This window comes from Rhinolophus sinicus, chromosome 5, assembly GCF_057876585.1.
Source record: "Rhinolophus sinicus isolate RSI-liver-muscle chromosome 5, RSI-T2T, whole genome shotgun sequence".
In the NCBI taxonomy this organism is placed as follows: Eukaryota; Metazoa; Chordata; class Mammalia; order Chiroptera; family Rhinolophidae; genus Rhinolophus; species Rhinolophus sinicus.
In genome coordinates, this window is record NC_142505.1 from 47,463,261 (window position 1) to 47,478,105 (window position 14,845).

Sequence of the window (14,845 nt, forward strand, 5' to 3'; positions counted from 1 at the left end):
TTTCCTCCTCGGCGAAGTCAGCGGAGGCCTTGGAGATGCCAGATGGGTTCTGAACTCTTATCCCCCTCATGTTCTCACCTCGCTTAGTTCTGGGGCCTGGGCCTGCTTCGATGAGTTCAATCGCATCGATATTGAGGTGCTGTCTGTGGTGGCACAGCAGATCACCACCATCCAGAAGGCGCAGCAGCAGCGGGTGAGCCACCTTCTTCCACACCTCCCCAAGTCAGCACCTCAGCACTTCATCTGTACCCACCGTACCCACCCTGCAGGGTGGGAAGCCAGGCACACAGCCTCTCATGTCACAGAGGACTGGGCACTTCTTCCTCCTCCTTGGAGAGCTGTCCCTGGGGGGGTTTATAGCCAGTCAGGGAGCCCCACATCCCTACCCCACTGTGGGGGCAGCTCCCAGGACAAGCTACAGTGGATAAAGTGATCCCTGCCATATCCTGACCCTATGGAAAGCCCTAGCCATCTGTCCTTTTTTCAGCATTGTTCAGAGTAGCCAGGAGTCTTCTGGAGACAAGATCTGGGAGGCTGGCAGGTGCCTTAACCCCACCCCAGTAGGGCCCTGGGTCCCAGTCAGAACTGAGTTTGCCCAGAACTGAGTTTGATGAGATTCCATGGGAAGAAGTGGGGGTGGAAGGAGTGGGAGGTAGGAGATTCGTGAAGACCTCAGGTAGCTTGGACCTGGGAGGCCATGGTACCCACTGGGACTGGAGGTCTTAGACCAGATCCTGAGAGAGGAGTCAGCTCATGATCAGGGGTCCAGTCTGGGTTGACCATCTCTAGCGAGGACAGGGGATCAACGGAGGATGTGGCCCATCCAGACAAGGGGCAGGTGAGTCAACCCCTACCCCCTGCCTAGGTGGAACGCTTCATGTTTGAGGGTGCCGAGATCCCACTCGTGCCATCCTGCGCAGTGTTTATCACCATGAATCCAGGATACGCCGGCCGGACCGAGCTGCCCGATAATCTGAAGGTGTGTTCAGGCTGGGAGACTGCCCAGGGCACTGGGAGGTACTGGAGCTGTGGCCTGGGCTCAGAGATGCTAAAGCACTTATGCAAGGCACACAACCGCTGGACTGCAGGGACTGTGATTCCCCAAGGCAGCCCTCCTGCCCAGGGTCCTGAGGCCCAGACCTGGAGAGGAGGCCCCAGGCTTGTCTAGTTTCTAGTAGGCAGAGTGGTCTAGCCTCAGGGCAGTGTAAGCCTCGGCTGTGGCAGGTGTGCTGCAGATGGGAATCCAAGCATCCGTGGGGCAGGAGGGCAGTGGCGGCCTCCTGAGGACCAGACAGTCTAGACAGCTGGGTGCTCTGGGAGGGGAGGTCCGCCTCTCCGTTCACATGTACACCACGGACCCCAGGCGCTCTTCCGGCCCGTGGCCATGATGGTTCCAGATTACGCCATGATCGCTGAGATCTCTCTCTATTCCTTCGGCTTCAATGAGGCCAGTGTGCTGGCCAAGAAGATCACAACCACCTTCAAGCTGTCCTCTGAGCAGCTCAGCTCTCAGGTGAGGCCCTGCCCCAACCAGGTTCCAGGTTCTGAGAGCTGCTGCCTGCCCCCAGCAACCCCATGCGATAGGAATTACATCCCCTTTCTCAGCGGAGGACGCTGAGGTTGTAAGCAGCTAAGAGACTAGCCAGCCTCATGCAGTGCACAGGTGAGCTACAGTAGGAGCCAGGAACAGATGCCCACTTGAGCTAGTTCAGGTGCGAGGGAAGGGCAACCTTTAGGAGACCAAGAGCCACACAACCCAGGGCTGCAGATCAAGGGCACCCAGTCGCCCACCCAAGCCTCCCAGCACCATGGGCCTTTCACTCAGCGTGCTGAGCCCATGTTCCAGGGATAGATGTGGTTGGTCCCGGCTCCAGCACTGCTGCTGGATGAGCTTTCCTGTTTGGCTCCATTCTCAGGCTCCCCCTCTGCAATGGCAGAGATGAACTCCAGCTCTGTCTGGGCTCACGTGCTACTAGCTTAGTTTCTCTTTTCTAATAATTCCAGAAAAAGTCCCTGGTGTCACCCTAATGGGCCCTCTCTGGGTGACCTGCTTATGCATGAATACCAGTCACTGTGGCCAGGGGGAAATCCTATTGTTTATGGCCAGGTGGGGCCCACCAAAACCCATGGGCTGGAGGAGATGCAATTTGTTACTGGGAAAAACAGCAGCTGACTACCACAGTGCACTGTTTTTGCCAGCCCCTCCACACACCCTCTTTCTAACCATCCACTTTCAAAAATGCTTCTCCCTCCTCTCCCTTCACTACCCACTCCCCATCCATTATAGCAACTATCCCCACATGGTTCTGGAAATGCCCTCACCCCTTGTCAAATGGCAGTGACCTAAAGTCAAGCCCAGTCTCTTCATCCAAGTCCAAGATTCCTGGGAAATGTGCTGGTCCAGCTGTACTTTTCATGGTCTGGTACCATGGGGTGATGTGATAAGTTTAACTATTCCCAACACACCAGCTATATAATGGAGAGAAACAGAACCAGTGGCAACATCAGGAAAAGCAATGGTGGTGTGCCTAAAAGAGTGGGTCTGGAGAAATGTAATGAAGAGACTCTAGAAGGAAGCACAAAGGCCATCTAGGCCAGCCCATTTGTGGCACAGATGGGAAACTCCTTTGTTCACTTTGTGAACAAAATTCGAGTGCCTCCCTGCTCTCAATGCTGTCCAGGGATTTAACTTGAGCAAGGCAGAGTCCTTGCTGTCAGGGGCCAACAGTCAAGCAGGGGACACAGAATAAGTAACCTGGTAAAAGGAGAGGGCCAGTGGGATGGTGAAGTAGAGGGTGGCAGAGGGGCCCAAAGGAGAGCAGCTGGCCCAGGCTGGAGTGTGCAGGTGGTCATAGACGGCCTGCAAGGGAAGTGACATTTGAGCTGCAAGTTGGGTGATGAGTCAGGGACCAGGTGGGAGGCAGAGTGTTCCAGGCAGAAGCCCCAAGAGGGGCAGTGCCCACCCACCCCTCCATCTGTATGGTGGTGATAGGATCACTATGACTTCGGGATGAGAGCTGTGAAGACTGTGATCTCGGCTGCTGGGAACCTCAAGCGAGAAAATCCCAGCATGGATGAGGTGAGTGCCATCCTGAGAGGTACCTGGGAGCAGGGCTCCAGGAGGGTTCTGCAGAGGCTGAAGGGGCATCTGGCCTCCGCTGCAGGAGCTGATCTGCCTCCGGGCCATCCGTGACGTGAACGTACCCAAGTTCCTGCAGGAGGACCTGAAGTTATTCTCTGGGATCGTGTCCGACCTGTTCCCCACCATCAAGGATGAGGATGCTGACTACGGCCTCCTGGACAAGGCCATCCGCAGGGCCTGCGAGAATAACAACCTCAAGGACGTGGATGGTGAGTCCCTGGCCCCTGCCTTGCAGTCCTGTGGGTGTGCGAGGAAGGGCTGGCTCCGGCCACCCTGGGATAGGGGGACAGAGACAGGCAGTCCAGCCTCAGGGACCCTCATGCCTGGCCAAAGGTGTTGCGGGCTGGGGCTCTCTGTCAAGCAGTCCACAGGGCAGGGCAGGTGCCCCCAGCCCTGTCTCCACTGGGACCCTTCAGGTGGTTGGTGTCTGTAAAAAACTCCTTCGCTCTCACACCCATACTTCTGACACCAGATCCGTGGGTCTTTTCCTACACCAACCAATTCTCCAACACCAGCTGGGTGTCCTAAAATTTAATTCAGTTCTGACACTAATCCAAGTTAGCATAGACCCCCCGGTTTAGGGACCGTTCCACAAGACTGTCCCCACTTCAGACGTCCATTGAAAGTAGTGGGTCCCCAAGTTACCACAACTTCTATCTGACTTGGCTACAAATCTGAGGTTCTCATGACCCCCTGACCCCCTCCTCAGGTTTGATCATTAGCTAAAACAGCTCACAGAATTCAGGGAAACACACCCTTATGCTTACTGGTGTATTATATAATAAAGGATATGATAAAGGATACAGGTGAACAGGCGGATGGAGAGATATTTAGGGCGAGATCTGTCCCCATGGAGTTGGGGTGTGTCACCCTCCTAGCATGTGGATGTTTTCACCAACCTGAAAGCTCTCCACATGCTGTACTTTTGGGATTTTTATGGAGACTTCATCATGTAGGCATGATCAATTATTAACTCTATTTCCAGCTCCTCTCCTCTTTCTGGGAAATGGTGAGGTGGGCCTGTAAGTTCCAAGCTTCTAATTATAGCATGTTTGTTCTGATGACCAACCCCCTCCCAGGAGCCCAGCATCAAGAATTGCCTCATTAGAAACAAAAACTCATAGACACAGACAATAGTTTAGTGGTTACCAGAGTGTAAGGGCGGAGGGGGGTGGGAGATGAGGGTAAGGGGGATCAAATATATGGTGATGGAAGGAGAACTGACTCTGGGTGGTGAACACACAGTGGGATTTATAGATGATGTAATACAGAATTGTACACCTGAAGTCTATGTAATTTTACTAACAATTGTCACCCTAGTAAATTAAAAAAAAAAAAAAGAATTGCCTCATTAGAACAAGAATTCCTACTAGCAGTCAGGAAATTACAAACGTCTAGGAGCTTTGTGTCAGAAACTAGGGTCAAAGACTAAATATTAGAAAAGAAGATTCTCTTTGCATCCTTATTTACAAGAGTTTGAGGAGTTCTGTATCAAGGACTAGGGACAGAGACCAATATATACTTATTATTTCACAGTAAGGAAGCAGGTGGAATCCCCTCCCCTGACCTCTTGCTGTAGCTCCTCTTCCCTGTGTGAGAAGCAGTCTCAGCACTTGGGACCCTCTTGAGCCTTGCTCCTCCCTGACAGAAGCTCTCCTCTGCCCTGTCCATGATTAGACTTGATGCCATGATTGGGGTGAGCTGTGGCCTGTTCATACCTCCACCCCGTTTCCCTCCTGCCAACACTCCCCTCTTTGGAACAAGGGCTCCATCCACAAGCCAAGCGTGTTGCTCCCATTTGCAGGATTTGCTCAAACTCCTTGTGGAGCGACAGCCCTTGTGTCACATTGAGCGTTTGGGCTCTTACTGAACTGGTTTGTTACAAAGCCCACCATGTAGTTGGAAGAGCTCCAAGGACACCACCCTCAATTAGACTCCCTATGACCCCCATGCCCTTTCCTGGTAGAAGGTGGAGGTCTCAGCCCTGCTACCACGTGGCCAAGCAGCTCTTGTCCCCTCAGCTCCAACCCGCCTGCCCTCTCCTCCTTGCAGATGCTCTAGGGCCTTTTGGTGGGGAGTAGAGGGATTCTCATCCAGGAAGTCACACCTGCCAGCCTGACCATGTGGGGCCCTCCTCTGAGGCCGGATGTGCTCATACTGCAAGCCTGTCCCCTGTGCCCTCCATTGTTCTTCCTTCTACCTGCGGCTCTGCTGCCACCTCCGCCCCCCCAGCTCCAGCAGGCTTGTTGAATGGAGCATCAACTCTTCTCTCCCTCCTGGCCTTGGGTCATGGCCTTTGCCAGGAAACCTCGTCCCTTTGGCGAGTATCCCCGACCTGCTGTGCTATAGCTCCCTGCCTACACACTCTTGGGCCAAAATGATTTTCTCATTTCCTACTCATCTGGGTCTGGCCTTTTGCCTGCAGCTGGCATCTGTCCCTACAGCCCTGGTCTTCGTCAGTCAAAGCTCCTGACTGACCGTCAGCTTCTGGCCCTGGGATTTTGCCTAATGTTTGGCCAGCACTTACTCAGGGCAATGCTCTCAGCCATCTGGGCAGTAGCTTTGGGGCTGGAGTTGACTGTGGGCCTGGGACGGCTGACACAGAGCAGGCCCCTGCAGTCTGCCACCCGAGCAATGGATGTTAGGAAGTAATAGTCCCGGTGGAAACCACGGCTGAGCATTAGCAGGGAGTTTCTGCTCTGTGCCACGCCCCACGCTTAGGGCTTCACCTGCCCCTGCCCATAAGGACCTATGTGGCCTCATTTTACAGATGAGGAAACTAAGGCTCAGGGAGTAAGATGACCACCCAAGGTCACACAGAAAGCTAGTGGAGAAGATAGGACGCCAGCCCATGCTCTGACCCCTGGGCTCCCCTGCCATGTCCCCCACAGGCTTCCTGACCAAGTGCATCCAGCTCTACGAGACCACAGTGGTGCGGCACGGCCTCATGCTCGTTGGGCCCACAGGCTCTGGCAAGAGTAATGTAAGTGCAGCCAAGCCCGGAAGCTCAGGGCCCAGACAATGGGCCTGAGGGCGGTGCAGCCTCAGCAGGGATCTTAGTCCCCATTTGCACCTCAGGGCCTCTAGAATACGCCTCCTGCCCCTGTGGCCCTCTGCCCACTACAGCCAGCTCTCCAGGGGGCCAGGAGGCTCACTCTCAGGTGCCCATCTCCCCAGTGTTACAGAATCCTGGCAGCTGCCATGACGTCACTGAAAGGACAGCCATCCATCAGCGGCGGCGTGTACGAGGCTGTCAACTACTATGTGCTCAACCCCAAGTCCATCACGATGGGTCAGCTGTATGGGGAGTTTGACCTGCTTACCCATGAGTGGTAAATAGCCCATGACCCCCCTCCAGTAATAGCCCTGCTCCCAGATTTCGAGACTGTGGGCCAAGGGCCCGCCTCCTTCCCCCAGCCCAGAGGAAGGTGTGAAGCTCAGGCTCTGGAGCCCAAAGTCTGGGACTCTGCCTACCACTACATTTCCTGGCCGAGTGACCTTCCTCACCCCCTGGGCCTTGGTCCCATCATCTGCAAAGTGTGGGGAATGATGGCACCATTATTATGGTAAGGAGAAAATGAGCTTAACACATGGAAGATACCTGGATGTTATGGCACACACAAAGTGCTCAGTAAACGTTGACTTCTGCATTGCCCCAGCAGAGGCTGGTGGTCCCTCTCAGGGCCTCTGCTCCCAGGCTGAGGCGTACATTTTAGGGGAAGGGGGCTGAGCTGGGAGAATGGCAATTGGATGGAGATCCTCCACATGTCAGCACCTGAGGATCTTTTCTCTGGGGCAGTTCTGTACCTACCAAAGTAGTCTATAGTCTCCTGCTGGGGATGTCTGATTAGCTCTAGTGTTTTGGGAACCCAGTGGGGAATGGGCACTGGAGAAGGAGTCACCCATCTTTCCGAATGCAGGCCTGTCCTGCTTCCTCCATTTCTGGTGTGGGTCTCACCCACACCTACTCTAGGCTCCTGTGTAGACAGATGGGGGGCTGGGGTCAGACCAGGAAAATGACCCCCTAGCCACCCCTTCTCTGGCACTTGGTACCTCCGAAATCTGAGCCCTTCCAGGTTTTGCAGTAGGAACTAGATATATGTCATGACCCATGCCCTGCTTTCTCTGCTAGGTCATTTCCTTCTTCTCCATCTCTTTCCATTTTCCAGAACTGTGTGAACCTCCACTTCTGCTGTTGCCTCTTCCCTTACTTCCTTTTCTTTTCAGGATATCATCTTTTATCTTCTTTTAATATAACATTAGTGGGGATTCAGCAGGGAGGGAATAAAAGCACACATTTTCATTACACCATATTACACCAAAAAGATCCTATTTTCCCTATTACATTTTTTAAATGAAGATATTGAAAAAGAAAAATAAACAAGCAGAGCAGGTTTCCTTGGGAGCCAGCTGTGCTTGCCGCCCTGCCTGCCCAGCGCCTACAACGCTGTCCTCCCTGGTGGCTACAGGACAGATGGGATTTTCCCCTCCCTCATCCGGATGGGGGTCATCACCTCCGACACCAACAAGAAGTGGTACATGTTCGACGGGCCGGTGGATGCCGTCTGGATTGAGAATATGAACACGGTCCTGGACGACAACAAGAAGCTGTGCCTCAGCTCTGGGGAGATCATCAAGCTCACAGAGGTGCGTCCACCTGTCCACGCGCCTGCTCTCCTGGGCAGCGGGGTGGGCCCGACAGCCACAGAGTGCTGGCCAAACCTTGTCCCCCTCCACTCCTCCCTCTTGGGCCTCAGCTGCAGGTCAGTCACCACAACCCACCTAGGAGCCGGCTCCTAACCTCCCGCCCTGTCCCCAAGTTCCCGAACCTCAGCCATGTCCAGCATAGCTGCTCATGCTGTCCTTTCAGCAGACGCACCTTCTGTGATGCGCTGAGCCCAGGGCCAGCACACCACTGCACTGCTCCCAGCTGACACTGCCTTGGGCCTCCCAGGCCCACTTCCAGCCATGTTGTCCCCGTCTGAGTCACCATCATGCAGTGTGCCTGGAGTCTGGGGAACAAGTGGCACACTGGCCACAGGGACACCTGCCTGAGTGAGGGACAGTTCTCAGAGGAGGGGTATCACCTGCACATAAGGGCAGTTGGTGGTGTCTGCACTGAGCTGATCTCTTGAGCCCTTCTGAGAATGCCTGGAGGTCAATGTGAACCTGTGTTCAGGTACACAGGTACGGGGCTGTGGAGCACAGCACACGGCTCCCAGGGCTCTAGGGGTCCCCAGATGCCCTCATCTCTGCCAGGGATCTCCTGACTCATGTTCCTCCTCAGGCTCCAGGAAGGGCCACATTATCAGCTGAGGGCCAAGGGGTTCCTGCATCCCCCCTACCCCAGCACTGCTCCTGGCTCACAGCTGGCCCCTAAGGCCTGCCCAGAGCTATGGGTGAGCAACCCCTTCCCATGGCACTGCGCCCATTCATGCAGTTCCCCTTGGCACCAGGAGATGACCATGATGTTTGAGGTGCAGGACCTGGCAGTGGCCTCCCCAGCCACGGTGTCCCGCTGTGGCATGGTGTACCTGGAGCCCAGCATCCTGGGGCTCATGCCCTTTGTCGAGTGCTGGCTAAAGAGGCTTCCTGCCTTATTCAAGCCCTATGAGGAACAGTTCAAGGCCCTCTTTGTCAGCTTCCTGGAGGTAAGTGAGGCCACAGTGTGCCTGGCATGGGTGGGGCACTAGGGTGCTGTGGTGACGAGCCACAGGAGCTGGGTGCCCCTTCCCTACAGGAGTCCATTGCTTTCGTCCGTTCCTCCGTGAAGGAGGTGATCGCCTCAACCAACAGCAACCTGACACTGAGTCTCCTCAAGCTGCTGGACTGCTTGTTCAAGCCCTTTCTGCCTAAAGAGGTGCGGCTCTAAGCAGTGGGCTAGGTGTCTGCTCCCCGGCCCCCTCCTCTTTGCCTGGGCTGCCTGATGGCCCTGAATCCCAATCCAGCCTCCTGGAAGAAAGAATTGGATTGGCTCACCTGGATCATGGGAACACCCCGTCCATTCTGCTGTAGACACAAAACTCTGCAGCAGAGGCCAGCGGATGTCCCCCACCTGCCAGCTTCCTCAGGCCACTCAGTACTGTTCCTACCTTAGCCTGATGCTGTCCCTTCTGTTTCCAGGGCCTCAAGAAAATACCCCCCGAAAAGCTGAGTCGCATCCGAGAGCTGATCGAGCCCTGGTTCATCTTCTCCCTGATCTGGAGTGTGGGCGCCACAGGGGACAATGCCAGCCGCATCAGCTTCAGCCATTGGCTCAGGACCATGATGAAGACAGAAAAGGTGAGAGGTGGCAGCCCTCAGGCTGGGCTCCCAGGTCTGGGATGCTGAATGCTGGGTGTTCGGGGTCCATCCCCCAGGCCCAGGCCCCCAGGGACAAACTGCTAGGCCTCACAACCTGACTTTCCTCTGGTTCCTCACAGCTGACCATGCACTTCCCAGAGGAGGGGCTGGTGTTTGATTACAGGCTAGACGATGCTGGCATCAGCAATACCAATGAAGATGAGGACGAAGAGGAGGAGGGCAAGCAGGTGACTGCAGGCCTGCCCTGAGGGACAGGACCAGGAGGGCCCCACTGGGTGGTAGCTGTCCTCCTTGATGAATAATGACTGCAGAGAGGAGGCCATATTGATGGCCACAGGTCTCAGGCTGGAGTTAGGTGCATTATCTCATGAATCTTCACAGACCCATGGAGTGGTTATGACTGTGCCCATTTCCCAAACAGGGAGAGTGAGGCTCTGACCAGTCACACCCAACTAGTGCGAGCAGAGCTGGACTTGAACCTAGGACTAGGAGCTGTCAGAGCACCTCCCTTCCCAGCCATACGCCTGCCTCCTCCATGTTGATGCTGAACCCAGGGATTGGCTGCCTCCGTTCTACTTAGTAGACTTGGGGGTGGAGGGCAGTGTATCACTTTGTGAGGGGTGTAAATGTCTAATCATTATGTTGTTTTGTATGCTTGAAACTAATATTAAAAAATAAAATAAAAGCCCCATTTTCCCAGGGGCTGGGCTCTCCAAGGATGGAAAAGTCCCCATGGTCTGCCTTAGTGTCCCCCTCCCTCCTATCAGCCAGCAAGGACTCCATGATCCTTACCTCATTCCAGGATCAGGACCCCAGCCCAGAAGGAGGCAGGGGCAGAGAGCTGCCTGCAGAAATGGTCACTGTGCAGGGTCCTACTGGGACTCTCATAGGGTACATCTGAATCTAATGGTCAGAGCTGTCCCCAGTGGGACATGTTGGTTTGACCATAGTGAGCCCCTCCATCAAGGGAGGTCTGCAAGCTGGATCAGGGCTGTGGGTGAAGTGATTAATACAGGTGGGGACTGTGGGGGAGGCTAGGCCAGGTGGCCTCTGAGCTTCCAGGTGGTGCCAACACCCATGATTCTGGCGCCCACACTATTGGGTAGCCTGCAAGTAAGTAGCAAAGACCTTTGCCTTCTGGGTTATCCAATTCCCAGATCACCTCTTTCATGTAGCGACCCGGGGACTGTCAGTCACTAGGGAGCTTCCCACTAGAAGCAGCTATGGGCAGAGAGCGCCCCATTCCTGGTGGTTTGTTCTGGGAGTCCAACACCCAGGCAAAGAGCAGAGCCTGGGGTTTCCCATTTCTACCAGAAGCAGCCCCTCACCTGGGCCCTCTTACCAAAGCCCAGAAGTGTAGCTCTTTGCCCTCTTGGTACACTTGGCCAGGGGTAGGGTGGGGAGGGGTTTCCAGGCCACCCCTGAGCCACCTGTGGTTCCAGGTTGCATGGGTGAAGTGGATGGACTCCTCAACGCCATTCACCATGATGCCAGAGACCGACTACTGCAACATCATCGTGCCCACCATGGACACCGTGCAGATGTCCTACCTGCTGGGCATGCTAATCACCAGCCATAAGCCCGTGAGTGCCTCACCACGTTCTGTCTTGTCCCACACCAGAGCCCAGGTCGGGGGGGTGGCTAGCCTGTGAGAGTGTGACAGCTCCAACTGTGCACTGGGCCTGTGGGAGAGCTCTAGCTGCATGACCCCACCCCCCAGGTGCTGTGCATCGGGCCAACAGGCACGGGGAAGACCCTCACCATCTCTGACAAGCTCCTCAAAAACCTGCCGCTGGAGTACATCAGCCACTTCCTCACCTTCTCCGCCCGTACCTCTGCCAACCAAACCCAGGATTTAATCGACAGCAAGCTGGACAAAAGGCAAGCACCCCTCATTCCTTCCTAGGCCCCAGTGTCCCCCCGGCCTGGGTGAACCAGCTGCTGGCTTATCAACCTCCCCTTCCCCCCCCCCCCCCACCACCACCAAATTATGCTCCTGGGTTTGCCAGAAACCCCCCAGGGGGACCCTAGGATCCCTTGAAGACTGTTGAAGACTGTCTGGAGCTTTGTGCCATCAGGAAGTCCCTACTGACCCCTCCCATGGGTGCCCGCCCTGGGCTGGGCACTGGGGCGAGGCCTATCATCCGTATGCCTGGGAGGTAAGACTCACCTTGAGGGAGCCCACACTTAGGGCAGCCAGGTGTAATGTCCCAGGACACTCAGGATGGGACAAGGGACAAGCAATTCAGAGGGGGCCGAAGTTAGCAAGGGTTCCCAGAGGACCTGGGCTCATGGGTGCTGGGCTCACACGCCCCCCCCCCCCGCAGGAGAAAGGGGGTGTTTGGGCCACCCCTGGGGCGCACCTTCATCTTCTTCATCGATGACCTGAACATGCCGGCCTTGGAGACGTACGGTGCCCAGCCACCTGTCGAGCTGCTGCGCCAGTGGATGGACCACGGCGGCTGGTATGACCGCAAGATCATTGGTGCGTGCCAGAGGGCCTGGGCCCGTGGGGCGCAGGCTGGGTGTGCAGGGCAGGGCACGGGAGGCACAGGGCCTAGGGCCCACGGCGCTTTTAGGGGGTCCACAGAAATGTTTTAATTTCTTTTAAAATCAGGGAGAAAATCAACTTTTAGCTCAAAGAAAAATTTTAATGTGTAATATTAATATATCTATGTCAATACTGTCGTAAGTTATAATTTTTAATACTTTTTTTGATGGAGGAGGAGGCCCATAAGACAAAAGTGCCTAGGTCCCACGAAAGTCACCCTGCAGCCCTGGCAGGGACCCCTCCTGACTTCCTGCCCCCACTCCAGGAGCCTTCAAGAACCTGGTAGACATCAACTTTGTCTGTGCCATGGGCCCCCCAGGAGGAGGCAGGAATGCCATCACCCCTCGGCTAACACGCCACTTCAATTACCTGTCCTTTACTGAGATGGACGAGGTCAGCAAGAAGCGCATCTTTTCCACCATCCTGGGCAGTTGGATGGGTGAGCATTGGGCAGGAGTAGGGGAATCCATGGCAAAGGCAGAAGCCCAGGCCAGGTAAGAGGGGCAGCCGCTGGAAGGGGTAGGGTGGCTGCACCCCTGACCTGGCTTCACCCCTTACTCAGCTGTGTTACCTTTGGCAAATGTATGAATCTCTCTGAGCCTCAGTTTCTTCACCTGTAAAATGGGTGATAATACTAGTGCCTACCACCCAAAGTTCTGAAGGTTAAATAGAACATTTCAAATAGAGTATCTAGCATGAAGCCTGGCAGGTGGTGACTGCTGAATATGATACATACGTATGTACACATATGCATTTATCTGCATAAGTACCCATGTGTCTGTTAGTACTTGCCCAAATACTCTGTTGGAAGGATGCTACTTATGGAACTCAGGAAAAGTCACCAAGATAGATAGAATAAAGTGGACCTAATCCCCCATGGGGCTTGGGAAAAAGTCTACCCCAGGATGGAGTTCCCCCCACCGCCCCAGCCCACTGCCCACCTAACACACACTCTGACCTGTAAACTCCACTTGGCACTGTGCTAGGTTGTGGGTGATGGGAGTCAGGCCTTCCCTCCTCTGGCTTTGCCTGTCCTGTACCCAGGGGCTATAAGCCAGACTTGCCTACACGCCCTGCTTATGGGTGGGGGCCACATTGCTCTGGGCGGTAGGGGTTGGGGGGGGCTTAGTGGCTGCTCTGGGAGCTGCCCAGCTGGGCACAACCTGCCAGGGTGGACAGCAAGGGGCACACCTAACTCCGAACCCCATGTGTCTTCCTCAACCCTCTAGATGGACTTCTTGGAGAAAAAAGTTACCGGGATCCCGTGCGTAAGTACAGGCCTGGACAGAGCCTGGGAGGACCTGGATGGGAGGGAGCACTGGTTCCAGGGTGAGCCCTGGGCTCCTGTTGGGTGTGGCTGAGGATGGGGACCAGGGGCCACAGTGAACCATCCTCAGGCTCATGTGGGGACCTTGCGTTATCACTGGAGCCAGCCGCCTCTCTAGGCTCATTTGCCCATTCTTACAGCTGCCAGTCCTTCAGAGCCTGGGTTAGTGTCTGGCCCATAGTAGAAGCCAAGTAAATTTGAGTTAAATGAATGAACAAAGCAATCCAACAATCTCCCACCCTGTGTGAAGAAGCAGAGGCTCCAAAGAGCCATCCTTTCCAAGGAGTAGGCATGAGCGTGAGATCCATGGATGAGCTGCTGCTGGGATTGAGCAGCCCACATGTAGTAGCTTCAGACAGGGTGGGTCATTGCAGAAGGGCTGCCAGCCACTCCAGACCTCCGACCCCACCCCTCGTCCCATCTCTTCTCCCCCATCAGTTGAAAGAGGCCATCAGAAGACAGCGCCCTCTCTAGGCCTCCGCATTCACAGCTTACCTGCAGCTGGCCTCCCTGGGCCCTGTATTCTCTCCTATTTTGAGAAATCAACTTCTCTGCTCCGGGGTTAAGCCAAGTACTCCTCTTAGGCCTGAATCCCATTCCCTGTTGTCTGCTTGAAGACATGGCTCCACCACCACCCCACCCCCGTCACCAGTAGCCCCTCCTCCACTAGGCCGGTACATCCGTGTACGAACATGTCCCGATTTCTCTTGGCCCCCTCCCACCCACCCTGGACCATCACTCCCCTTCTCTGCTTGCTTTGACAGCAAAAGTCCTGAAAAGTGTTGTCTCTTCCTCTCCTCTCTCCTCCCACTTTCCACTGAGTGCTCTCATCTCCAGTGACCTTGTGTGGCCTGACCAAAGGTCAGCTCTCAGTCCTTACCTGCCCTGGCTGTCGTCAGTGTTGACCCAGCAGCTGGCCCTTGCTTCTCCCAGGTCTCCTTCCCCTAGGCACCCCTTGCTAGACTGACTGGGGCTTGCTCTCCAGCCTCTTTTCCCTCTAACCACACTCTCCCCAGACAATCTCATCCCGCCCCAGCGATAAAGCCCAGCTTCACGCTGATGAGGTCCAAGTCCACATCTTCAGTCCAGACCTCTCCCCGGAACCCCCGCCCCCACCTCTCCTCTCGGATGTCCACTGGGCATCTCAGACTGAACATGTCAAACCAGGCTCCTGACCCCCCGCCACCCCGTGCTGCTCTTATCTCAGGTGATGGCAGCTGTGTCCTTCTGTTACTCAGGACCGGAGACTTGGAATCGTCCGGGCTCCTCTTTCTCTCACACCTACATCTGTCTGTCAGGAGGTCCTGCTGGCTGTCCCTCTAGAACTCCCCCAAATCACCGTTGCTGCTCACCACTCCAGCCACTGCCCGTCCTCACTCACCTGGCCATAGCAGCAGCCCCTTCCCTGGTCTCCCCACTTCTGCCTTCACCCCTGTGTCCATCCATCTGTTTTCTGTCCATCCATCCTCCACTTGCACCCAGAGGGACCCATTCAAATGTTAAAGCAGATCACATTCTCTCT

At 55.3% G+C, this 14,845-nt stretch overlaps 1 protein-coding gene across 2 annotated transcripts in view; it reads left to right on the forward strand.

Annotated features, from left to right (window-relative positions):
* Positions 1-14,845, forward strand: part of DNAH1 (dynein axonemal heavy chain 1) — a 75,224-nt gene that overhangs the window by 40,576 nt on the left and 19,803 nt on the right. For both annotated transcript variants that reach the window (XM_088798448.1, XM_088798447.1), the window contains exons 30-46: positions 88-193; positions 866-979; positions 1,364-1,513; positions 2,993-3,079; positions 3,165-3,351; positions 6,034-6,125; positions 6,320-6,474; positions 7,612-7,789; positions 8,599-8,793; positions 8,883-9,002; positions 9,266-9,424; positions 9,565-9,672; positions 10,888-11,028; positions 11,166-11,326; positions 11,773-11,930; positions 12,262-12,435; positions 13,226-13,264. In XM_088798448.1, the coding sequence (XP_088654574.1) occupies positions 88-193; positions 866-979; positions 1,364-1,513; positions 2,993-3,079; positions 3,165-3,351; positions 6,034-6,125; positions 6,320-6,474; positions 7,612-7,789; positions 8,599-8,793; positions 8,883-9,002; positions 9,266-9,424; positions 9,565-9,672; positions 10,888-11,028; positions 11,166-11,326; positions 11,773-11,930; positions 12,262-12,435; positions 13,226-13,264 (2,324 nt within the window). The remainder of the gene's footprint in view (positions 1-87; positions 194-865; positions 980-1,363; positions 1,514-2,992; positions 3,080-3,164; positions 3,352-6,033; positions 6,126-6,319; positions 6,475-7,611; positions 7,790-8,598; positions 8,794-8,882; positions 9,003-9,265; positions 9,425-9,564; positions 9,673-10,887; positions 11,029-11,165; positions 11,327-11,772; positions 11,931-12,261; positions 12,436-13,225; positions 13,265-14,845) is intronic.